General features: G+C 26.0%; 1 protein-coding gene across 7 annotated transcripts in view; it reads left to right on the top strand.

Moving 5' to 3' along the window:
* The window catches only part of LOC145248310 (uncharacterized), a 212,766-nt gene that overhangs the window by 92,424 nt on the left and 92,842 nt on the right, over positions 1-27,500 (top strand). For all 7 annotated transcript variants that reach the window (XM_080110216.1, XM_080110212.1, XM_080110218.1 and 4 more), the window contains exon 3: positions 1,203-1,254. In XM_080110216.1, the coding sequence (XP_079966342.1) occupies positions 1,203-1,254 (52 nt within the window). The remainder of the gene's footprint in view (positions 1-1,202; positions 1,255-27,500) is intronic.

Below are 27,500 nucleotides of genomic sequence, written 5' to 3' on the forward strand. Positions count from 1 at the left end.
ATTCCGCATCTGATTTCTTCTTCGGAACCTCCAAATTAGTATGGTTGGAAGCTGAGACTTTACTCACCAAGATAGACCTTGATCTCATCAGTTGATTTGAAACGTTTTAGTGATTTTCACACAAACATTCGCTTCACGTTTAAGGTCTTCGCAATGTCTCGTGCAGACTTTCCGGATTTTAATATCTCTGTAATGATAATTCGTTTCGTTAAATCATGGGGCATGTTGCCAAAAATAATCTTCAAATTAAACTTTATCCATATACACCTGAGAAAGATAAGAATTCTTGAAAATTCACTAAATATAGATAATAATAGAAAGTTGAAACGATAAATATTGAACACCCTGCAAATTAATGCTGTTGTTGAATATTGTGCATTGTTGTTGTTGTTGTTGTTGTTGTTGTTGTTGCTGTTGTTGTTGAGTGTTGTTGTCGAATATTGTTGTTGTTGAATATTGTTGTTGTTGAATATTATTGTTGTTGAATGTTGTTGTTGTATGTTGCTGTTGTTGAGTGTTGTTGTTGTTGAATTATGTTGTTGAATGTTCTTGTTGAAACTTGTTGTTGTTGAATGTTTTGTTGAATGTTGTTGCTGTGGAGTGTTGTTATTGAGCATAATTCTTGATTATGTTTTTCGTTGGTATTTATTTCCTTGATATCTTTCTATTAAGGATCCTTTCTAGGAGGATACCGGGTACTTACGAGACAGACAACGTGAAGTGACGGTGGATTCGAACACGATATAAACAAATTGTCAGCCCACATCGTTAATTACTGGACAACTGTACCTCCCTTCTGTTGCTGTTGGTGGTGTTAATCGTAATTTATCTCTTCATTACAGGTAACGAGGTGATTATTTTTGGCATTCGTTTCCACGATATCTTTCTAGTAAGAATTATTTCCAAAAAGACATCGGGTACTTGCGGGAGGGTCCACGTGAAGATTGGTAACATCCGTAAGGAAAAAGTGTTTCTGTGAATCGAACTGGATTCAAAGTTGACATACCGAAGGTTTTCAGACCGTGTCGTTAACCACTTAACTATCATTAGCTCAGATGATGATGATGATGGTGATGATGATGATGATGATGGGAAAGAAGAGGTTTATGTTGATGGTAATGATGATTCACTGCGAACATGCGATGTAATTATATCTTATTATGTCTGAAGGACTAATGACTTCATTTCTTTTCTATTCTCAGCTCAATTACAAGATGATGAAGATGCAAGCGAAGAAACGTCTGTGGACAAAAGGTCAGGATGCTTTATTGAACAGTTTTTGTTCTTTGCCTCATCATCAATCTTACTTGTCCTCCATCCCTTTTACTTAATCTCTCATTCTCTTATTCTTTCATTCTTTCATTCTCTCTTTCTTTCTCCTCAACATTTTTTACTGTTTGCACTGCACACTTGGCACATTACACATGTCCCACCGTGGTGTGTGTGTGTGTGTGTGTGTGTCTACGTAGATGCGTGCGTATGCGAATGTTTGTATCCGTGCGCTAGCATATATGCGCGTGTTCCTGTCTTTTTTTTTATGTGTTTGCTTATATGTAATCCACGTGTGCGGTACGCTTTCACTTCAACGTCTTCTCTAGTTTTATCTTTATTTTTGCATTTTACAACTGATTACGCGATACATAATCACACGCACAAACAACGAGCACTAACACGCGCGCACACGTACACTTGAGCTTTTCTATCAACTCTTTAATGTATATAATTTCTTTCCGTACTCTCTAGATAAGGAACAAAGGGAATCCATTATTTGGTGATTCAACATTGTCCAGGATTTTCACTTGGATAACGCACACACGAATATACATACATATATATATGCATATAAACATATACATATATATATATACTTCATTTACTCACATAAAATTAATATACGAAAGTATAAATTTATGTGTAAACTTTAAGTATTTACTTCAAAAGTGCTCAATACGTTGGTAGAGATAGTTAGTAAGTTATAAAATATATATGGCGGTTAAGCTACACTGAATATTCCGCGTTTCATCCACTCTAGGAATCTTCAGGCTTATGCGCATAAGCCTGAAGGGTCATAGAGTGGATGAAACGCGGAATATTCAGTGTAGCTTAACCGCCATATATATTTTATAACTTACTATATATATATATATATATATATATATATATATATATATATACGAATAATGAGATACATTAGATCACAGATTAATGAATCTTGTGGTATCGAGACTTACAAAATATTTGTAAGGTAATATTTTAATATAAGACAATCCCAGCCAAATAAAATTACTCAATATACTAGATAGAGCAAATTAAAAATTACAGTTTTTATATTTAAATTTCATTCAGAAAATATAATTTTCAAAAAAAGATTTTAAGTTTGAACAAAGAATACAATATTTAAAGTAATTTCCTTAATCCATAGATTTTCGATGTAGGCTCATCTCCTCAGAAAAAAAAGTAATTAGCAAAATATTAAATCTGATTTGATATAATTTTGCTATTCAGAACACATACATAGAAAATATATTACAGATTAAATCTTTTTTAAGGGACACAGGCAAGGAAAAAGGGGTTGAAACAAAAAAGGTTTTTGGTATCATGGTAATTCTTGATTAGAAAAGGATGATGTTATGAGGTTCCAGATTGGTTGAAGATTGACACATTGAAGGTAAAATCTAATTATGTTCGATGTAGTATACAGAGTGAAAGGTATTTCTTAGCCAACGCAGAATTTTTTGTTTATTCGGTCCCATTTTTTGATAATGTAAGGTCAGTAGTAAAACATTCTCTTTTCATAAAGTAAAATCAAACAAGTCAAAATTAATATTCCAATTAGCTAAAATAGCCGTGATAAATTCAAAATAATTGGAATTCAAAACAGGTTGTGTTAAAACAAGTTTTTACTTTAAGAGCGAATTTAAAATAAAGATAAAATAAAGATAAAAATAAAGATAAAAAATAGAGACTTTAAAACAAACCGTAAGTTTTTTTTTTAAACGCTTACGCAACTTTTTCGAGTCTCTAATGAAATGAAAGGCAATATTAAAATATCTTTATATATTCTGAGTAAATGCTTAAAGAAAGAGAGAGAAAAAAAGAAAGTCAAAATGCAAATTATTTTTAGTGAAGCATCTGGGTACGCGCGATAGAAAATGAAAGTTAAAATGGTTTTAAACGAGAAAGTTTGCAGCGAATGATAAATCGGTCGAGACGAGAGGGGAAGGAAGTTTTAATGATAGGAGGATAATAGAAAGCGTAACTAGAAGAAGTGGGGGACTGTTTTTTTTTTAAAGATTGAAGTGACTCGTAAATTTTTGAATTAAAATAAATTTAAATCATTCGAATTATCGTCTGGTTTAACGCCAATAAAAATATAAACTTTTTATTTAATAAAGAGAAACAATATGATAGACAGCAGTTTGTTGGAATAAAATTATGAGCAAAAACCACAAAATTAGATACTTTACGAAATTCTATAAATCTTTGATAAAATTTTAAAAGATTAAATGAATAAATTTCTGCAAGAGTAATAGGGCAAATTGAAAACGTCATACGTATAGTCTATAAATGATGAAGCTATAATGCAAACAAATTAGCAATTATAGTAATCCACAACGAGGACAGGATCAGTGTTTTTTGTTTCAACCCTTATTTTCTTTCTCTATGTCCCTTAAAAAGATTTAATATAAATAGCAAAATTATATCAAACCAGTATTAATATTTTGCTAATGATTTTTACTCTGAGATGAGCCTACACCGAAAATCCATGGATTAAGGAAATTACTTAAAATCTATTCTTTGGTAAGACAATAAATTTTTGTTTGGAAAAATATATTTTTCTGAATGAAATTTAAATGCAATATATATATATATATATATATATATATATATATATATATATATATATATATGACGGACTCTCAAGTCGATTTCGACGTATTAACTGCACCACAACAACTAAGTTGTTTGGAAATCTACACAGATGATTTTTTATAGTGGTGAAGGCTTTGTGCAGAACCAGACATTTTGTTGCAACTGCTAATCTCTGTCGGTTCAATGGGTGTCACAAAGCGAAGCACACAGTAGATCTCACGTTTTTACATCAGAATGTTCCTTTTCCTAGATGCATGTCTTAACGAAGGTGTGGGCGCACACACACATACATACATACATACATATATATATATATATATATATATATATATATAAAGTATACATCTGCGTATCAATAGTATCTGATTATAAAATGTGTTTAGCTTTAATATTTTACACTAGGTTCAGCGTATTGCCGATTATCAAAATTATCATGCCGTTTAACTGGGGTTTTTTGGGGGTTTTTTCGAAAGGACAAGATACATTAGCATGTATTATTAAAACTACGCATGGACGAATCCAATGTGAAACAATGTTTTATTCAACGAATTTCCCTTTCTTGTCTTCCGCTATCACTTTTCCGTTATTTTCATGCTAAAGAGCGAATACAAAATCGCGAGTACGCATCTGTAAATCATAGAAAAACGGAACCCAATACACTTACGTAATAGTTGACATTTTTGATTTACATAACATCGCATCATAAATAAGAAAGGCGAAGTAAATCAACGACTACGTGATGTCTGGAAAATCGATTGTGTAACTTGGCGTCGGTCTGGAGCCGAAACAATACTATTATTTTTATCACTAATAAGTATTGGTTATCTGTCTTAAATTGAAGCTATACTAATAGTTTTATCAATAACGAAGATTGGGTATCTGCCTAAAATTGAAACTATTAGTTTTATTATGAAATGAAGATCGGATCGGTAATCGTAACTGTACTAGACCTTTTATAGTTGAAGCTAAAACTATGCTATTACTTTTATTACTCATGGAGATTTGGTATCTGTTTGTCTAAAGCAGAAACTATACGAGTACTGTGTTAAGGTACAATTCAATTTACAATTTAAAGAGGTCAATGCACTAACTGAGCCAAACAATTGCAACATTTCCTTTTTTATAGATCTATATTAACATCATTCAATATCAGTGGCAAACATTTCATGTGAAAGATTGAACGCATGAGTAAAATTACAAGAATTATTTGGTTTATCGTGAAAACTGGCCGAGTTAGTGTTTTAAAACCTAATGGAAAATGAATTCTAATTTTGAAACTTTCCATACTCAAATCTTGTCTAACTTTTTGTATGTTGTAAAGTAGACAAATCTGACGTCATGAACCAAAAAAAAATATGTTGCAGTTTTTTGTGGTTTTGATATTTTGGCGTTATATTGACTAGCATAATTCTACTTAGGATGAATCTACAAACATTCAGTGCTCACTTCAGAGCTTAGTGTAGTATCTGTTATGCTGTTATAAGATTCTCATGGGTATTGCATCTTATCTTGAGGAGAGAAGGGTGGAGAAGTATTTCTTCAGTTGACTCAATGCCACCCTCCCAGGCATTACCTCCTCCATTTCATTGGGAGAGAGTATTATAATAGCCTATCTATATTCATAACACAATTCTCAGAGGAATTACTTGTTCCATTTATGCAGATGGTGTAATATATATATATATATATATATATATATATATATATATATATATATATATATATATATATATATATAATGACACCGTTCCCCCATCATTATCTCCTTCTTTTTGGTTAATGTAATATGTTTCGTTATCATGAAATTATTCTACCAGGCATTATCTCCTCTTTTAGAGGATAGGAAATTATATGTCTATTTGATATATTTCCTAACAAAGATATACGATTGGGATTAAGCATATTATTGCTAGCATGTATAAAATAAATAGAACTTGTTTTGTTAATAACAATTTAACTTGGTCTAATTTTGTTTTGTGATCCACGTCTGTGTGGTCGTTGGTTTGTGCTGGTCATATTTATTTACTAGCAGGCCGACTGGCATTGACCGGTCGTAAAATACGCTTAAAATATTTTGATTAATGCAGATTTTGTATTATTATATTATATTGAACCTAATATATAGTAATGATTTAAAAAGTTTTTTAAAAAAATGACTCGTGCCCTACCACTGAGAACTGAAACTGAAACGTATAGCTTATGATTAACGTTTTCCTTTGATCTTAGTACCTGAGTTATGAAGACACGTTTGCTATAAGGCTAAAAATTAAAATATGAATCAATAGCTATAACGTTACGCATGTATATCCGTAATGCCGCCGTTTGACCTTCACCTGGCAAATTCCATTTTTTTTATTTTCACACTTTTGCACCGATTTCACCCGTATGAAACCCAAATATAGAGTTTTGCATGGGTTCTAATATCCTCTATATTCAGTTTCATGTCTGTAGACCAAAAACTGGCAGAGGAGTATGGTAGGCAAATTTTCCAACCAATAAGTAGAGAAGTTTTAATGAAATTTCGAAATTAATTAAATCAAGAAGAAAAGGTTTAAGCCAAAAGTTACTTTCAATACGATATGTAAACGCAAAATCCCTCCCTTTCCTATGTTAAGAATAATTTCCTTAATAGAAAGACATTCTTAACATGGTGAAAAGGTGGAACGCCTGGCTATTTACGATTCGGCATTTTCCGACAGGTTATGTAACTTACCGGAACATTCCGATGCGAAGTTACGAAGATTTGGGTCGTAAACTGAACAATTACTCAATAATTACTGGATAGTTAACACAAGAACGCTAAGCGAGTAAAAATGGTGACGGAAAGAAACGAAAATCTGGAGAGAGTTTCAGGCTCCAGGGATAACCATATAGTTTTTACCAGTTATAAATGATTAAAAATGTTTCGTGTTAGGCAGCATGAGTAAGAAATAATGATACGCATACACGCAAAGACAATAAAGATTAAATACATTTCTAAATTTAATAAAACCTTACGGAATGTTTCTTTTTTTAATACCGGAAGTGAAAAACTACTGTTATCAGATCACATGACCTTTTTATTGTTTTCTTTATTTTCTGTTTTTATTTTCCTTTAGCTTTGACATCAATCTGTGTAAGTCTGTCATCGTTTGTGTCTGTCTATCCTTATTGTGTTTGTTGTCAGCTTAGAGAGTTAGCAAGCCGTATCGTCGTTTACAGGGTGGAAAATGTGACGAACGAAAGCAACTAAAAAACAAAATGGCACCATCTTCTTTCACACGTAGTACTAGACTCTCACTCGCACTCACATGTTGACTCACCCAAAGCACCACTCGACACTCGATTTGTTAAGGACTGTGTGGACAATCTTGTTCCGTATCGATTGCTTCTCCTTTACTTTTGTCGTTGTTTAGCTATTTCGATTCTATAGCCAACCTCCGACAAAGGTTGTGGAAAAGTCCCCGAAACTTCTATGTAGACACGCGTGGTGGTTGCTAATCGTGAGAAAGAGAGAGGGAGACACACACACACACACACACACACACACACACACCCGGATGGTGAGTAAGTTTCTACTCGTGTTGTTAGCAGCCTGGAAAGTAAGAGATCAGTTTGATGCCGGGAAATGTTTCGAACCAGAACACAGTTCAATTCGAAGATTAATAATAGTAATATATTTCATATTATATTAATAATAGTAATTTATTACATATTATATCAATAATAGTAATATATTTCACATTATAAGAATAATAATAATTTATTTCATATTATATTAATAATAGTAAATTGTATCAAAAATACATAATTTAATCTATCGATGTAAGTATAAAAAATATTATTATAATAATCACATTGTAAAGAATCGGGAAACTGCTTTATTATTGTCCTTTATGATGTATATATGCATATATATATATATATATATATATATATATATATATATATGGCTTTCAAGCTCAGTTGACGCGTAATATATATATATACCTATATATATATATATATATATCTACGTATATATATATCTACCTATATATATATATACATATACATATATATATATATATATATATATATATATATATATATATATATATATATGGAAATCGTATTCCGACAAGATAGAGAGATAAAATAGAAAAAAAACAAGTTATATGTTCACTAAAGGTTCGTCTTTATTATATTTCATTTTATTCATCCAGAAGATGTCTTACAATAAAGACAGAACGTTGATGAACACATAACTTTCTTTGTTCTTTTTTTAACTATCTCTATCTTTCTATCTATGTTATTTGCTTTTTGTTTGTATGTTTGTTTGTTTGTTTTTGCGATACGTTTTGAATAAATTCATTTTTTACGAAAGTGCGTTTTTACCTAAATGCGACTTGAGAATAATTTTCTCTTTAACCAATTTGGTACCCCCATATGGGGAGCTGCATATATATTGTTTTTAAAATATAGTTATCCACCGACACGTGTGTTTCGTCATCTACGACTTATCAGAGTGCTGAAGAGTGTAAACGATAAATTGACAGTTTGTGATCTCAAACTTTGCACCTTGATAAAGAAGGGCTAGTAAAAGAGATGTGTATGTTTATTTAACTGTTTTATTAAATACAAACAAATACAAACATTTTATTCTATACGTCCACCTTCTACATCCACAACTTGCGGAATGCGAGCCCTAAATGCATGACAGTCTTTGCAGCTGACTCTTTCTGGATAGCGCGGAATGCTCGCCTTATGGATGTCTCCAACGAGGCCACACTGGTTGGGGGCGAGCATAAGAGACATTCTTAACATCGCCCCATAACCAATAATCGAAGGGTTCAAATCTGGCGAGCTAGGGGACTAGATATTTGAGGGGACAAAAAGTGGCATCTCTCTCTTCAAGAAGGTCTTCACTGTTTTTGACCCATCGTGCAGAGTCCTGGATCAACATCACTTTATTTGGATCATAGTTCTTCTAGGGTAAGAAAAATTCCTCCTGAAATTCGGCGTATTGATCTTTAGGTCCACATCAATAAACTGATGGGGCGTGAATTTTTCACCGTTGGCAACAGTTCCAAAGACGATGATGTGGTTGGGGTGTTTACTCTACATGACTGGAAGAATACCAAAAGGGTTATTAGCGATAACACTCGCTCTCTGCGGTTGGAGACTTCGTCTACCATGAACTTTTTTTCCCGTCCACAAAAATGCATACAATGCAACCATGGTGCTTTATGCTATTGTGTAGCAAGGGGTTTCTCTCTTTATGAATGGTCATATTTCGCTGCAAGAATGTTACGACGTCGTCTGCAATATGACTTAATCTCAAGATTTTTTCGTACTGTATTAAGACATTGTTATTTTGGTCACGTTCTGCTTTTTCGCCAGTTCGGCCATTGACTGTGATTTGCTGCAATGGGCCGTTTCAAGCCACCGAGAAACCTTCTGATGCAGATTTTATCACTTCTTGGACTGTGAGCCTTCTTTTGAATGTCTTTACCTTCGTTTAAGTTCGCTACAACACGATAAACACTACTAGGAGCATAGCTAGTGTCCCTGATGATATCAGGCGTCTTATGCCCGGCGCATAAGAATTCAGTCATAACAATTCTATGGTTAAATTCTACACTGGTACTCGTTTTTTTAGTATTCTTCGGGCATATGCTAATCCCTGCCATAGTTCATGCGCATATGGCGCAATCTAGAGGGGTTAATTTGCACAAACCCTACGACTAAAATGAGACCATATTTTCGCAATAACCTGTCGAATGTTGTCTTCCAAGTGATCTATTATCTCTGCTTTCTCGCGTGGACATAACACTTTACATATCCCCGAAACAAAAATAATCTCATGGGTTTATAATGTACTTAGTGCGAAAAGCAATTTACAGATTCTCTAATCAATCGTTTGATGGATTATGAGCGGCTAATGCACAATGTGTTGCTTGAACCGTGATTTTCAAAATAAATTTGCACAATTTATAAACGGTGCTTGGGTGTAAGTCTCTTCATGATTAATTGCCAAACCAAGCTGAACTCAAAATAACTCATAGCTGTAATATTTGCAATTAAAGAAAATAAAGAAGAGTTAAATAAAATAGATTTATCAATTTAAAATTCTCTGCTTCTAAAAAAATAAAACATATATAGCTATCCAGAGACGGACTGCTGCGCTGTATCATAACTCTTCAGTGCCGCAAGATTAGCAACTACCTCAAGTCGGGCCTCAAACTACACCGTCTAGTTCATGCTTCTAAGCGTTATCCTATATGACTGCTGCTAAGATGGGTATGTGAAATCACAATGAATAAACATTGTCCAAACGCGTAAGCTCTATTTGTTTACAAAAAGAGCATTACTTTATACACTAGCGGTAATTTATTATTCCCCCCCCCTAATATGCGTAGGAGTCATCCACAGACAGACTGTTTCGCTATATTACAGCTCTTCAGTGCGGCTATATATATATATATATATATATATATATATATATATATATATATATATATATATATATATGAGAGAGAGAGAGAGAGAGAGAGAGAGAGAGGGAGAGAGATGTATATTAATATATTAATATGAACAAGTGCATGTATATGAGAAAATAGCAGAATACGAAATGAATAAAACCAGTTCGGATAACTCAAAAATACAATTGCGGATTATTTAGGTTTTCTTCTCAGTCATGGCTGACGTAACAATAGCATGTTGTCTTCGTTGATTCAATAAAGGGTTCCGTTTTTAATTCTGTGCTGATTCTCGAGTTTGACAGAAAGATTCCCGCGTTCGTCAAGATGTACTTGAAGAAGTATGGAGATTATATCGACCGAAATGTAAAAATGACACTCAAGACGAGAATAGTAGTCTGAAGAATCCAAATAAGCCGAATAATCAATCCTCATCTCAAAATTTGGGAAGCGGTAATGAAATCAATAATTTAGTTTTTACATATTGTTTAAAATATAGTTATGCAAATTAGACATACAAATATATATGATCCTGGATATAACCTTAAACTACATAAAGTGGTGAGGCCTCAGCTTGTGGGCTTTGGGGAGTGTGAAACCACCCTTTAATTATCATTGCTCCCAGGCCCACTCTGACCCGGAGCGGTAGTACCTGTTAGGCTCCCAACTATGGGTTAACCAACTTGAAAACAAATATATTCTATTAAAAAAATTTTCTTCAACATCTTTGGATTCGGCATCCGAAAAGGATTGATATGCCGTAAAACAAAAACAACCAACCAACAAATAGATATAATTATTATTTTTTCATCTATTTATACAATATTTCAAAAGATGACATTAGATTGATTGAATTAACCGTGATTATCTAAGAAAGCAACCCTAGACATTAACATGCGTCAGAAGCAGAGATGCGCATTGAATTCCTACACGAAGAAAAAATTAAACCGATCAACATTCCTGGGCCTGTAGAAGTCTGCGAAGCCGATGCAGTTTATGTCAGCACAGTTAGAGATGAGTTCGTCGATTTCAGAGTGGTGACCGAGATTTGAGTGACAAAGCGTGCTCTGGACTTTGACGAGTCACCATTCATCACTGACAAGAGTGTATTGAGAATGAGAATGACTATGTGGAAAAATAAATTATGGAGCACAAACGATCGATCGTTTTAATGGTTCCATTGACATCTTCGTAGCTCTTCAACGTTTTAGTTTTTGAGTGAAAAAATAGGAGGCCTTACTTTTCGAACGATCCTCGTACGTAGGTAGTTGTGTAAAAGGGAAGCAAATAATACATTGTATTTCATTTCATTAGAGCAATTTACTTTTACTGTTTAGAAAGTGAATGGTTAAAACACAGAGACTAAGACAAATAAAAAGATAGACCAATATCAATTATTCCCTCCACTTTTTATCTGTGCCTACACCTAAATGTGGATTCCATAAACAAAACTTCTTTCTTAAAACTGCTCGCCTGTGGAACTCGGTTTTTTCCCCTGCTTTCCAGCTGACTACAATGTCCGTCTTCAAGTCTAACGTAAACAAATTCTTACCGAAACGTCCCTTTAATTAATCCAATTTACCAAATTTCCACTCTAACAATTACTACGCTATTTTCCCAATGACTACCACATGCTCATTAACCCTTATCCTCGAGTGGCCTCCAGGCCTTCATCAGAGGTAACTCCTTTGTAAAAAAAATCATGACGATACTTGATTCAAACATGAGATCTACTTTCCAGGTTCGACAGCAATTATTATATAATACTTCATCAGCGATATCTATCGAAATTGTTCTTGTCCGTGTTGCTATTGTATCGTGCGTGTGTGTGTGAGTCGTGTCTATGTGTCGGAAACAGTTTCAACATTTCCTCGGCAATATGTCTCCTCTTCCGTTACGCTTTTCCGGAAGTGAAACAATTGATTATTTTAAAGGACAATGAAAACAAAGAAACTTATCTTTCTACGAATAAGAAAATCGGCGAGATTTTATTCTTGTTTGTCATTCATTTAAAATGTTCTTTTTAAACTATTGATGCATTAAAATTTATTTATTTATTAATTATTATCATTATTATTATCATTATTATTATTATTATTATTGTTATTGTTATTGTTATTGTTGTTGTTGTTGTTGTTGTTATTATTATTATTATTATTATTATTATTATTATTGTTATTGTTATTGTTGTTGTTGTTGTTGTTATTATTATTATTATTATTATTATTATTATTATTATTATTGTTGTTGTTGTTGTTGTTGTTGTTTTTTGTACTTACTAGGAGTTCTCACGTAGGATACTCTCTAACAACAACCAGTGGTGTTTCCTGGAGTCTGCGTCACAACATATTTTCAGTACTCTCCACCTCTTTGGATAACTTTTGCAAATGTCTTTGTGTTATCGCAATAGCCGCTAGCCGTTGACTTCTAGCATTGACCATTAGTCTATACTGGAATTTAGGTGTCACATCCCTCTTCACACTTATTCACTGGAGTTGTTTATTACTTACAAGGAGTTTTCACACGGGCCATCACTAAAGATACCTCTTTGAGAACAATTATTATTATTATTATTATTATTATTATTATTATTATTATTATTATTAATCGTTATTATTATTCATTATTATTATTACTAATATTATTTATTATTATTATTATTATTATCATTATTTATTATTATTTATTATTCAATATTTATTATTATTATTAATTTATTATTGATATTTATTATTTATTATTTTTATTTTTATTGATCATCTATTATTATTATTACTATTATTATTACTATTATGTTTAAGTATTATTATTACTTATTATATACTTAGTATTATTATTATTATCAGTATTATTATTATTATCAGTATTATTATTAATTTTTTTCTTATTTATAATTTCTTATTTATAATTTATTATTTTTTATAAATATTTATTATTTGTTATTTATTATTGTAAAATATATTATTATTTATTTATTATTATTTATTATAGGAATATTTCTGTCTTATATTACTTGTAAAAGATGATAGATTGAAATTACCAGGTGCATTCAGCAAGTTTCTAGACTTATTTGTACAATCATTAAAAATTTTCGTAGACTCTAGAAAATGCAGTATGTTATTCTTATGAGATGATAGATCAATTTTTATGATTTTAGGTTTGAATGAACAGCGACAGCAGGAACTGGAATACACTCTACTAAAGCCTGATAGTAACAGCTACTGAATTTCAAAAATGCAATTTGAAAGTGATTACACTTTAGAAAAGCAATACGTAATAAAACTCTGCCTTCAACGTAGAATAGATGCCAGAGAAACGTATGGAATACTTCAGACTGCTTTGAACCATCTTTTTTAATATATTGAGAATTCATTTTTTAATAGTATATGAGATTCAATGAAGGCAGGGAGTCTGTGAGGGATGATGAGATATGTGGGAGAAGTAAGGAAGTCAGAACACCAGAGTTGATTGGCCAAATAACGAATTTCATTAATAAGGACCGTCATGTATCTATAGGGGCAATAAGTGCACAGTTTGATGTTAATGTTAATGTGGAAACTGTACAATTTTTCGCGAGGAACTGAATATGCGGAAGATTTGCGCGAATGCAACAATCCACAATTACATCTTTGTCACAGACTATTTGACAAAAATGAGCATCAAAACAGTTCCTCACCCTCCCTTGCTCCTAGACCTTGGTTCCTGTGACTTTAGGTTATTCCTTAAGCTCAAGGAAAACCTTGGAGGCTGTCGTTATGAGATAATTGAGGAGATGAAAAAGGCTGTGACGAGGGTCATTGACATGCTCATATAAGTGGATTCCGATGGAGCCTTCCGGACGTTGTTGGAACTGTACAAGTGCATTGCAGCCGGAGGAGATTTCTTCGAAGAGGACTAAAGTTTTGTCGATGCACTATCAATAAAAGTATCCATACGCAAAAAGTGTGGAAACTTATTTACGGCATCTCGTATCATTGGACAATTCGACTTTGAGCAAGTCAAAGCAATTTAAAGCGTTTATTATTATCAAAAAAATCTAATAAAAATCGATAATTAAAATGCATGAATAAAAGTCAAAATAGAATGAACAACATTGTTCAAATGTTTAAATGTATAAAATAAAAATTAAACAAAGAAATCACGGATCTAAAATCAAATGAGAATTTTTCTTTTCTCCAGAATACATAATTCGACTATTATTAAACAGAGAATTTTGATTGAAAAATATATTTTTTAATGATTTTTTTTCACTCTAAAGTGAACATCGACGTTAATATATCAACTAGATTTCAATCAACGTGTTCTCCGGCGGTTTTCAGGTGTATTATAATTTAAAGTTGTATACCTTCACTAATTAACAGGAAATGCTAATAATACACCAGTGATGGTTTATAACGAGTAAAATCTTTGTTTGGATGGATGAATAACGCGTACAGAAATATGTCGGCAAGTTGAAATGCATAATATTATTTTCCAAAACTTATGTAAATATTGTATTACTTTTGCTCATACGCAAATTCATTCATCTTTAACTTGAAGCGGTTTAATAGACAACCATTCTTATCTATCCGGCGATGGCTCCACCAGGAGTTATACATAGGGGCAAATTGCTAGGAAAAAATATATATTATTTCCTTATATTTTCTTTCTGTAGTTTTTGTATCATGCTTGTTGTTATTCTTTATTGTTCTTTTTTTCTTTCTTTGCTATTTATTTAATTCAATCATCATTGCATGAAAATAAGTTGATTTCTGTTACAAATACATTTAAAAAATTGGGATCGCCAAAAACAAAACTTACGAGTAGTTAAAAATTCAAAACTATAATGTAAAAACAACACTCGAAAATTAGAACTATAGACAGTCAATTAGAATATATTTTAGATGATTAAAACTATAGACATTCAATAAGAATATATTTTAGATGATTAAAACTACAGACATTCAATAAGAATATATTTTAGATGATTAAAACTATAGACATTCAATAATAAACTATTTTAGATGATAAAAACTATAGACATTCAACAAGAATATATTTTAGATGATTAAAACTATAGACATTCAATAAGAATATATTTTAGATGATTAAGACTATAGACATTCAATAAGAATATATTTTAGATGATTAAAACTATAGACATTCAATAAGAATATATTTTAGATGATTAAAACTATAAACATTCAATAATAAACTATTTTAGATGATAAAAACTATAGACATTCAATAAGAATATATTTTAGATGATAAAAACTATAGACATTCAATAAGAATATATTTTAGATGATTAAAACTATAGACATTCAATAAGAATATATTTTAGATGATTAAAACTATAGACATTCACAAGAATATATTTTAGATGATTAAAACTATAGACATTCAATAAGAATATATTTTAGATGATAAAAACTATAGACATTCAATAAGAATATATTTTAGATGATTAAAACTATAGACATTCAATAAGAATATATTTTAGATGATTAAAACTATAGACATTCAATAAGAATATATTTTAGATGATTAAAACTATAGACATTCAATAAGAATATATTTTAGATGATTAAAACTATAGACATTACATAAGAATATATTTTAGATGATTAAAACTATAAACATTCAATAATAAACTATTTTAGATGATTAAAACTATAGACATTCAATAAGAATATATTTTAGATGATTAGAACTATAGACATTCAATAAGAATATATTTTAGATGATTAAAACTATAGACATTCAATAAGAATATATTTTAGATGATTTAAACTATAGACATTCAATAAGAATATATTTTAGATGATTAAAACTATAGACATTCAATAAGAATATATTTTAGATGATTAAAACTATAGACATTCAATAAGAATATATTTTAGATGATAAAAACTATAGACATTCAATAAGAATATATTTTAGATGATTAAAACTATAGACATTCAATAAGAATATAGTTTAGATGATTAAAACTATAGACATTCAATAAGAATATATTTTAGATGATTAAAACTATAGACATTACATAAGAATATATTTTAGATGATTAAAACTATAAACATTCAATAATAAACTATTTTAGATGATAAAAACTATAGACATTCAATAAGAATATATTTTAGATGATTAAAACTATAGACATTCAATAAGAATATATTTTAGATGATTAAAACTATAGACATTCAATAAGAATATATTTTAGATGATTTAAACTATAGACATTCAATAAGAATATATTTTAGATGATTAAAACTATAGACATTCAATAAGAATATATTTTAGATGATTAAAACTATAGACATTCAATAAGAATATATTTTAGATGATTAAAACTATAAACATTCAATAATAAACTATTTTAGATGATAAAAACTATAAACATTCAATAATAAACTATTTTAGATGATAAAAACTATAGACATTCACAAGAATATATTTTAGATGATTAAAACTATAGACATTCAATAAGAATATATTTAAGATGATAAAAACTATAGACATTCAATAAGAATATATTTTAGATGATTAAAACTATAAACATTCAATAATAAACTATTTTAGATGATAAAAACTATAGACATTCAATAAGAATATATTTTAGATGATTAAAACTATAGACATTCAATAAGAATATATTTTAGATGATTAAAACTATAGACATTCAATAAGAATATATTTTAGATGATTAAAACTATAAACATTCAATAATAAACTATTTTAGATGATTAAAACTATAGACATTCAATAAGAATATATTTTAGATGATTAAAACTATAGACATTCAATAAGAATATATTTTAGATGATTAAAACTATAGACATTCAATAAGAATATATTTTAGATGATTAAAACTATAGACATTCAATAAGAATATATTTTGGATGATTAAAACTATAAACATTCAATAATAAACTATTTTAGATGATAAAAACTATAGACATTCAATAAGAATATATTTTAGATGATAAAAACTATAGACATTCAATAAGAATATATTTTAGATGATTAAAACTATAGACATTCAATAAGAATATATTTTAGATGATTAAAACTATAGACATTCAATAAGAATATATTTTAGATGATTAAAACTATAAACATTCAATAATAAACTATTTTAGATGATAAAAACTATAGACATTCAATAAGAATATATTTTAGATGATTAAAACTATAGAAATTCAATAAGAATATATTTTAGATGATTAAAACTATAGACATTCAATAAGAATATATTTTAGATGATTAAAACTATAGACATTCAATAAGAATATATTTTAGATGATTAAAACTATAGACATTCAATAAGAATATATTTTAGATGATTAAAACTATAAACATTCAATAAGAATATATTTTAGATGATAAAAACTATAGACATTCAATAAGAATATATTTTATATGATTAAAACTATAGACATTCAATAAGAATATATTTAAGATGATTAAAACTATAGACATTCAATAAGAATATATTTTAGATGATTAAAACTATAAACATTCAATAATAAACTATTTTAGATGATAAAAACTATAGACATTCAATAAGAATATATTTTAGATGATTAAAACTATAGACATTCAATAAGAATATATTTTAGATGATTAAAACTATAGACATTCAATAAGAATATATTTTAGATGATTAAAACTATAGACATTCAATAAGAATATATTTTAGATGATTAAAACTACAGAAATTCATTAAGAATATATTTTAGATGATTAAAACTATAAACATTCAATAATAAACTATTTTAGATGATAAAAACTATAGACATGCAATAAGAATATATTTTAGATGATTAAAACTATAGACATTCAATAAGAATATATTTTAGATGATTAAAACTATAGACATTCAATAAGAATATATTTTAGATGATTAAAACTATAGACATTCAATAAGAATATATTTTAGATGATTAAAACTATAGACATTCAATAAGAATATATTTTAGATGATTAAAACTATAGACATTCAATAAGAATATATTTTAGATGATTAAAACTATAGACATTCAATAAGAATATATTTTAGATGATTAAAACTATAGACATTCAATAAGAATATATTTTAGATGATTAAAACTATAAACATTCAATAATAATATATTTTAGATGATTAAAACTATAGACATTCAATAAGAATATATTTTAGATGATTAAAACTATAGACATTCAACAAGAATATATTTTAGATGATTAAAACTATAGACATTCAATAAGAATATATTTTAGATGATTAAAACTATAGACATTCAATAAGAATATATTTTAGATGATTAAAACTATAGACATTCAATAAGAATATATTTTAGATGATTAAAACTATAGACATTCAATAAGAATATATTTTAGATGATTAAAACTATAGACATTCAATAAGAATATATTTTAGATGATTAAACCTATAAACATTAAATAAGAATATATTTTAGATGATTAGAACAATAGACATTCAATAAGAATATATTTTAGATGATTAAAACTATAGACATTCAATAAGAATATATTTTAGATGATTAGAGCGATAAACATTCAATAAGAATATATTTTAGATGATTAAAACTATAGACATTCAATAAGAATATATTTTAGATGATTAGAGCGATAAACATTCAATAATAAACTATTTTAGATGATTAAAACTATAAACATTCAATAAGAATATATTTTAGATGATTAAAGCTATAGACATTCAATAAGCATATTTTTTAGATGATAAAAACTATAGACATTCAATAAGAATATATTTTAGATGATAAAAACTATAGACATTCAATAAGAATATATTTTAGATGATTAAAACTATAGACATTCAATAATAATATATTTTAGATGATTAGAACTATAGACATTCAATAAGAATATATTTTAGATGATTAAAACTATAGACATTCAATAAGAATATATTTTAGATGATTAAAACTATAAACATTCAATAAGAATATATTTTAGATGATAAAAACTATAGACATTCAATAAGAATATATTTTAGACGATTAAAACTATAGACATTCAACAAGAATATATTTTAGATGAGTAAAACTATAGACATTCAATAAGAATATATTTTAGATGATTAAAACTATAGACATTTAAGAAGAATATATTTTAGATGATTAGAGCGATAAACATTCAATAAGAATATATTTCAGATGATTAAAACTATAGACATTCAATAAGAATATATTTTAGATGATTAAAACTATAGACATTCAATAAGAATATATTTTAGATGATTAAAACTATAGACATTCAATAAGAATATATTTTAGATGATTAAAACTATAGACATTTAAGAAGAATATATTTTAGATGATTAGAGTGATAGACATTCAATAAGAATATATTTTAGATTATTAAAACCATAGACATTCAATAATAATATATTTTAGATGATGAAAACTATAGACATTCAATAAGAATATATTTTAGATGATTAGAGCGATAGACATTCAATAAGAATATATTTTAGATGATTAAAATTATAGACATTCAATAAGAATATATTTTAGATGATTAAAACTATAGACATTCAATAAGAATATATTTTAGATGATTAAAACTATAGAGATTCAATAAGAATATATTTTAGATGATTAAAACTATAGACATTTAAGAAGAATATATTTTAGATGATTAGAGCGATAAACATTCAATAAGAATATATTTCAGATGATTAAAACTATAGACATTCAATAAGAATATATTTTAGATGATTAAAACTATAGACATTCAACAAGAATATATTTTAGATGATTAAAACTATAGACATTCAATAAGAATATATTTTAGATGATTAAAACTATAGACATTTAAGAAGAATATATTTTAGATGATTAGAGCGATAAACATTCAATAAGAATATATTTCAGATGATTAAAACTATAGACATTCAATAAGAATATATTTTAGATGATTAAAACTATAGACATTCAATAAGAATATATTTTAGATGATTAAAACTATAGACATTCAATAAGAATATATTTTAGATGATTAAAACTATAGACATTTAAGAAGAATATATTTTAGATGATTAGAGCGATAAACATTCAATAAGAATATATTTTAGATGATTAAAACTATAGACATTCAATAAGAATATATTTTAGATGATTAAAACTATAGACATTCAATAAGAATATATTTTAGATTATAAAAACTATAGACATTCAATAAGAATATATTTTAGATGATTAAAACTATAGACATTCAATAAGAATATATTTTAGATGATTAAAACTATAGACATTCAATAAGAATATATTTTAGATGATGAGAACTATAGACATTCAATAAGAATATATTTTAGATGATTAAAACTATAGACATTCAATAAGAATATATTTTAGATGATTAAAACTATAGACATTCAATAAGAATATATTTTAGATTATGAGAACTATAGACATTCAATAAGAATATATTTTAGATGATTAAAACTATAGACATTCAATAAGAATATATTTTAGATGATTAGAACTATAGACATTCAATAAGAATATATTTTAGATGATTAAAACTATAGACATTCAATAAGAATATATTTTAGATTATTAAAACTATAGACATTCAATAAGAATATATTTTAGATGATTAAAACTATAGACATTCAATAAGAATATATTTTAGATGATTAGAGCTATAGACATTCAATAAGAATATATTTTAGATAATTAAAACTATAGACATTCAATAAGAATATATTTTAGATGATTAAAACTATAGACATTCAATAAGAATATATTTTAGATGATTAAAACTATAGACATTCAATAAGAATATATTTTAGATGATTAAAACTATAGACATTCAATAAGAATATATTTTAGATGATTAGAGCTATAGACATTCAATAAGAATATATTTTAGATGATTAAAACTATAGACATTCAATAAGAATATATTTTAGATGATTAAAACTATAGACATTCAATAAGAATATATTTTAGATGATTAAAACTATAGACATTCAATAAGAATATATTTTAGATGATTAAAATTATAGACATTCAATAAGAATATATTTTAGATGATTAAAACTATAGACATTCAATAAGAATATATTTTAGATGATTAAAACTATAGACATTCAATAAGAATATATTTTAGATGATTAAAACTATAGACATTCAATAAGAATATATTTTAGATGATTAGAACTATAGACATTCAATAAGAATATATTTTAGATGATTAAAACTATAGACATTCACAAGAATATATTTTAGATGATGAGAACTATAGACATTCAATAAGAATATATTTTAGATGATTAAAACTATAGACATTCACAAGAATATATTTTAGATGATGAGAACTATAGACATTCAATAAGAATATATTTTAGATGATTAAAACTATAGACATTCAATAAGAATATATTTTAGATGATTAAAACTATAGACATTCAATAAGAATATATTTTAGATGATTAAAACTATAGACATTCAATAAGAATATATTTTAGATGATTAAAACTATAGACATTCAATAAGAATATATTTTAGATGATTAAAACTATAGACATTCAATAAGAATATATTTTAGATGATTAAAACTATAGACATTCAATAAGAATATATTTTAGATGATTAAAACTATAGACATTTAAGAAGAATATATTTTAGATGATTAAAACTATAGACATTCAATAAGAATATATTTTAGATGATTAAAACTATAGACATTCAATAAGAATATATTTTAGATGATTAGAACTATAGACATTCAATAAGAATATATTTTAGATGATGAGAACTATAGACATTCAATAATAATATATTTTAGATGATTAAAACTATAGACATTCAATAAGAATATATTTTTGATGATTAGAACTATAGACATTCAATAAGAATATATTTTAGATGATTAAAACTATAGACATTCGCAAGAATATATTTTAGATGATTAGAACTATAGACATTCAATAAGAATATATTTTAGATGATTACAACTATAGACATTCACAAGAATATATTTTAGAGTATTAAAATTATAGACATTCAATAAGAATATATTTTAGATGATTAAAACTATAGACATTCAATAAGAATATATTTTAGATGATGAGAACTATAGACATTCAATAAGAATATATTTTAGATGATTAAAACTATAGACATTCAATAAGAATATATTTTAGATTATTAAAACTATAGACATTCAATAAGAATATATTTTAGATGATTAAAACTATAGACATTCAATAAGAATATATTTTAGATGATTAAAACTATAGACATTCAATAAGAATATATTTTAGATGATTAAAACTATAGACATTCAATAAGAATATATTTTAGATGATAAAAACTATAGACATTCAATAAGAATATATTTTAGATGATAAAAACTATAGACATTCAATAATAAACTATTTTCGATGATTAAAACTATAGACATTCAATAAGAATATATTTTAGATGATTAGAACTATTAACATTCAATAATAATATATTTTAGATTATTAAAACTATAGACATTCAATAAGAATATATTTTAGATGATTAAAACTATAGACATTCAATAAGAATATATTTTAGATGATTAAAACTATAGACATTTAATAATAATATATTTTAGATGATTAGAACTATAGACATTCAATAATAATATATTTTAGATGATTAAAACTATAGACATTCAATAAGAATATATTTTAGATGATTAGAACAATAGACATTCAATAAGAATATATTTTAGATGATGAGAACTATAGACATTCAATAAGAATATATTTTAGATGATTAAAACTATAGACATTCAATAAGAATATATTTTAGATGATTAGAACTATAGACATTCAATAAGAATATATTTTAGATGATTAAAACTATAGACATTCAATAAGAATATATTTTAGATTATTAAAACTATAGACATTCAATAAGAATATATTTTAGATGATTAAAACTATAGACATTCAATAAGAATATATTTTAGATGATTAGAGCTATAGACATTCAATAAGAATATATTTTAGATAATTAAAACTATAGACATTCAATAAGAATATATTTTAGATGATTAAAACTATAGACATTCAATAAGAATATATTTTAGATGATTAAAACTATAGACATTCAATAAGAATATATTTTAGATGATTAAAACTATAGACATTCAATAAGAATATATTTTAGATGATTAGAGCTATAGACATTCAATAAGAATATATTTTAGATGATTAAAACTATAGACATTCAATAAGAATATATTTTAGATGATTAAAACTATAGACATTCAATAAGAATATATTTTAGATGATTAAAACTATAGACATTCAATAAGAATATATTTTAGATGATTAAAATTATAGACATTCAATAAGAATATATTTTAGATGATTAAAACTATAGACATTCAATAAGAATATATTTTAGATGATTAAAACTATAGACATTCAATAAGAATATATTTTAGATGATTAAAACTATAGACATTCAATAAGAATATATTTTAGATGATTAGAACTATAGACATTCAATAAGAATATATTTTAGATGATTAAAACTATAGACATTCACAAGAATATATTTTAGATGATGAGAACTATAGACATTCAATAAGAATATATTTTAGATGATTAAAACTATAGACATTCACAAGAATATATTTTAGATGATGAGAACTATAGACATTCAATAAGAATATATTTTAGATGATTAAAACTATAGACATTCAATAAGAATATATTTTAGATGATTAAAACTATAGACATTCAATAAGAATATATTTTAGATGATAAAAACTATAGACATTCAATAAGAATATATTTTAGATGATTAAAACTATAGACATTCAATAAGAATATATTTTAGATGATTAAAACTATAGACATTCAATAAGAATATATTTTAGATGATTAAAACTATAGACATTCAATAAGAATATATTTTAGATGATTAAAACTATAGACATTCAATAAGAATATATTTTAGATGATTAAAACTATAGACATTCAATAAGAATATATTTTAGATGATTAAAACTATAGACATTCAATAAGAATATATTTTAGATGATTAAAACTATAGACATTCGATAAGATTATATTTTAGATGATTAAAACTATAGACATTCAATAAGAATATATTTTAGATGATTAAAACTATAGACATTCAATAAGAATATATTTTAGATGATTAAAACTATAGACATTCAATAAGAATATATTTTAGATGATTAAAACTATAGACATTCACAAGAATATATTTTAGATGATGAGAACTATAGACATTCAATAAGAATATATTTTGGATGATTAGAACTATAGACATTCAATAAGAATATATTTTAGATTATGAGAACTATAGACATTCAATAATAATATATTTTAGATGATTAAAACTATAGACATTCAATAAGAATATATTTTAGATGATTAGAACTATAGACATTCAATAAGAATATATTTTAGATGATTAAAACTATAGACATTCACAAGAATATATTTTAGATGATTAGAACTATAGACATTCAATAAGAATATATTTTAGATGATTAAAACTATAGACATTCACAAGAATATATTTTAGAGTATTAAAACTATAGACATTCAATAAGAATATATTTTAGATGATTAAAACTATAGACATTCAATAAGAATATATTTTAGATGATGAGAACTATAGACATTCAATAAGAATATATTTTAGATGATTAAAACTATAGACATTCAATAAGAATATATTTTAGATGATTAAAACTATAGACATTCACAAGAAAATTTTTTAGATGATTAAAACTATAGACATTCAATAAGAATATATTTTAGATGATGAGAACTATAGACATTCAATAAGAATATATTTTAGATGATTAAAACTATAGACATTCACAAGAATATATTTTAGATGATTAAAACTATAGACATTCAATAAGAATATATTTTAGATGATTAAAACTATAGACATTCACAAGAATATATTTTAGATAATTAAAACTATAGACATTCAATAAGAATATATTTTAGATGATTAAAACTATAGACATTCAATAAGAACATATTTTAGATGATTAAAACTATAGACATTCAATAAGAATATATTTTAGATGATTAAAACTATAGACATTCAATAAGAATATATTTTAGATGATTAAAACTATAGACATTCAATAAGAATATATTTTAGATGATTAAAACTATAGACATTCACAAGAATATATTTTAGATGATTAAAACTATAGACATTCAATAAGAATATATTTTAGATGATTAAAACTATAGACATTCAATAAGAATATATTTTAGATGATTAAAACTATAGACATTCAATAAGAATATATTTTAGATGATTAAAACTATAGACATTCAATAAGAATATATTTTAGATAATTAAAACTATAGACATTCAATAAGAATATATTTTAGATGATTAAAACTATAGACATTCAATAATAATATATTTTAGATGATTAAAACTATAGACATTCAATAAGAATATATTTTAGATGATTAAAACTATAGACATTCAATAAGAATATATTTTAGATGATTAAAACTATAGACATTCAATAAGAATATATTTTAGATGATTAAGACTATAGACATTCAATAAGAATATATTTTAGATGATTAAAACTATAGACATTCACAAGAATATATTTTAGATGATTAAAACTATAGACATTCAATAAGAATATATTTTAGATGATTAAAACTATAGACATTCAATAAGAATATATTTTAGATGATTAAAACTATAGACATTCACAAGAATATATTTTAGATGATTAAAACTATAGACATTCAATAAGAATATATTTTAGATGATTAAAACTATAGACATTCACAAGAATATATTTTAGATTATTAAAACTATAGACATTCAATAAGAATATATTTTAGATGATTAAAACTATAGACATTCAATAAGAATATATTTTAGATGATTAAAACTATAGACATTCAATAAGAATATAGTTTAGATAATTAAAACTATAGACATTCAATAAGAATATATTTTAGATGATTAAAACTATAGACATTCAATAAGAATATATTTTAGATGATTAAAACTATAGACATTCAATAAGAATATATTTTAGATGATTAAAACTATAGACATTCAATAAGAATATATTTTAGATGATTAAAACTATAGACATTCAATAAGAATATATTTTAGATGATTAAAACTATAGACATTCAATAAGAATATATTTTAGATGATTAAAACTATAGACATTCAATAAGAATATATTTTAGATGATTAAAACTATAGACATTCAATAAGAATATATTTTAGATGATTAAAACTATAGACATTCAATAAGAATATATTTTAGATGATTAAAACTATAGACATTCAATAAGAATATATTTTAGATGATTAAAACTATAGACATTCAATAAGAATATATTTTAGATGATTAAAACTATAGACATTCAATAAGAATATATTTTAGATGATTAAAACTATAGACATTCAATAAGAATATATTTTAGATGATTAAAACTATAGACATTCAATAAGAATATATTTTAGATGATTAAAACTATAGACATTCAATAAGAATATATTTTAGATGATTAAAACTATAGACATTCAATAAGAATATATTTTAGATGATTAAAACTATAGACATTCAATAATAATATATTTTAGATGATTAAAACTATAGACATTCAATAAGAATATATTTTAGATGATTAAAACTATAGACATTCAATAAGAATATATTTTAGATGATTAAAACTATAGACATTCAATAAGAATATATTTTAGATGATTAAAACTATAGACATTCAATAAGAATATATTTTAGATGATTAAAACTATAGACATTCAATAAGAATATATTTTAGATGATTAAAACTATAGACATTCAATAAGAATATATTTTAGATGGTGAGAACTATAGGCATTCAATAAGAATATATTTTTCCTGAAAATACATAATTTGATATTTTACACATTAGGCTCCAAACAAACTAATCTAGCAACAAAGAACGCGAATATCAGAATGACTTACCTTTTATAATTTGTATTCAACTATGTAGCACAATATTATATCCTGTGTATTTATTAATACTTATTAATTTATCTCATTTGGGTCGGTTTTATATTTAAAATGCAATGGACACTATTTTCATAGAAATGTTAAACTTATATTTACTGCGTTTTATTGGTTTTTCTGTTACAAAAAACTAATTTCTTGCGCTATCCA

Source organism: Euprymna scolopes, chromosome 26 (assembly GCF_053919585.1).
Source record: "Euprymna scolopes isolate OS-2025 chromosome 26, ASM5391958v1, whole genome shotgun sequence".
In the NCBI taxonomy this organism is placed as follows: Eukaryota; Metazoa; Mollusca; class Cephalopoda; order Sepiida; family Sepiolidae; genus Euprymna; species Euprymna scolopes.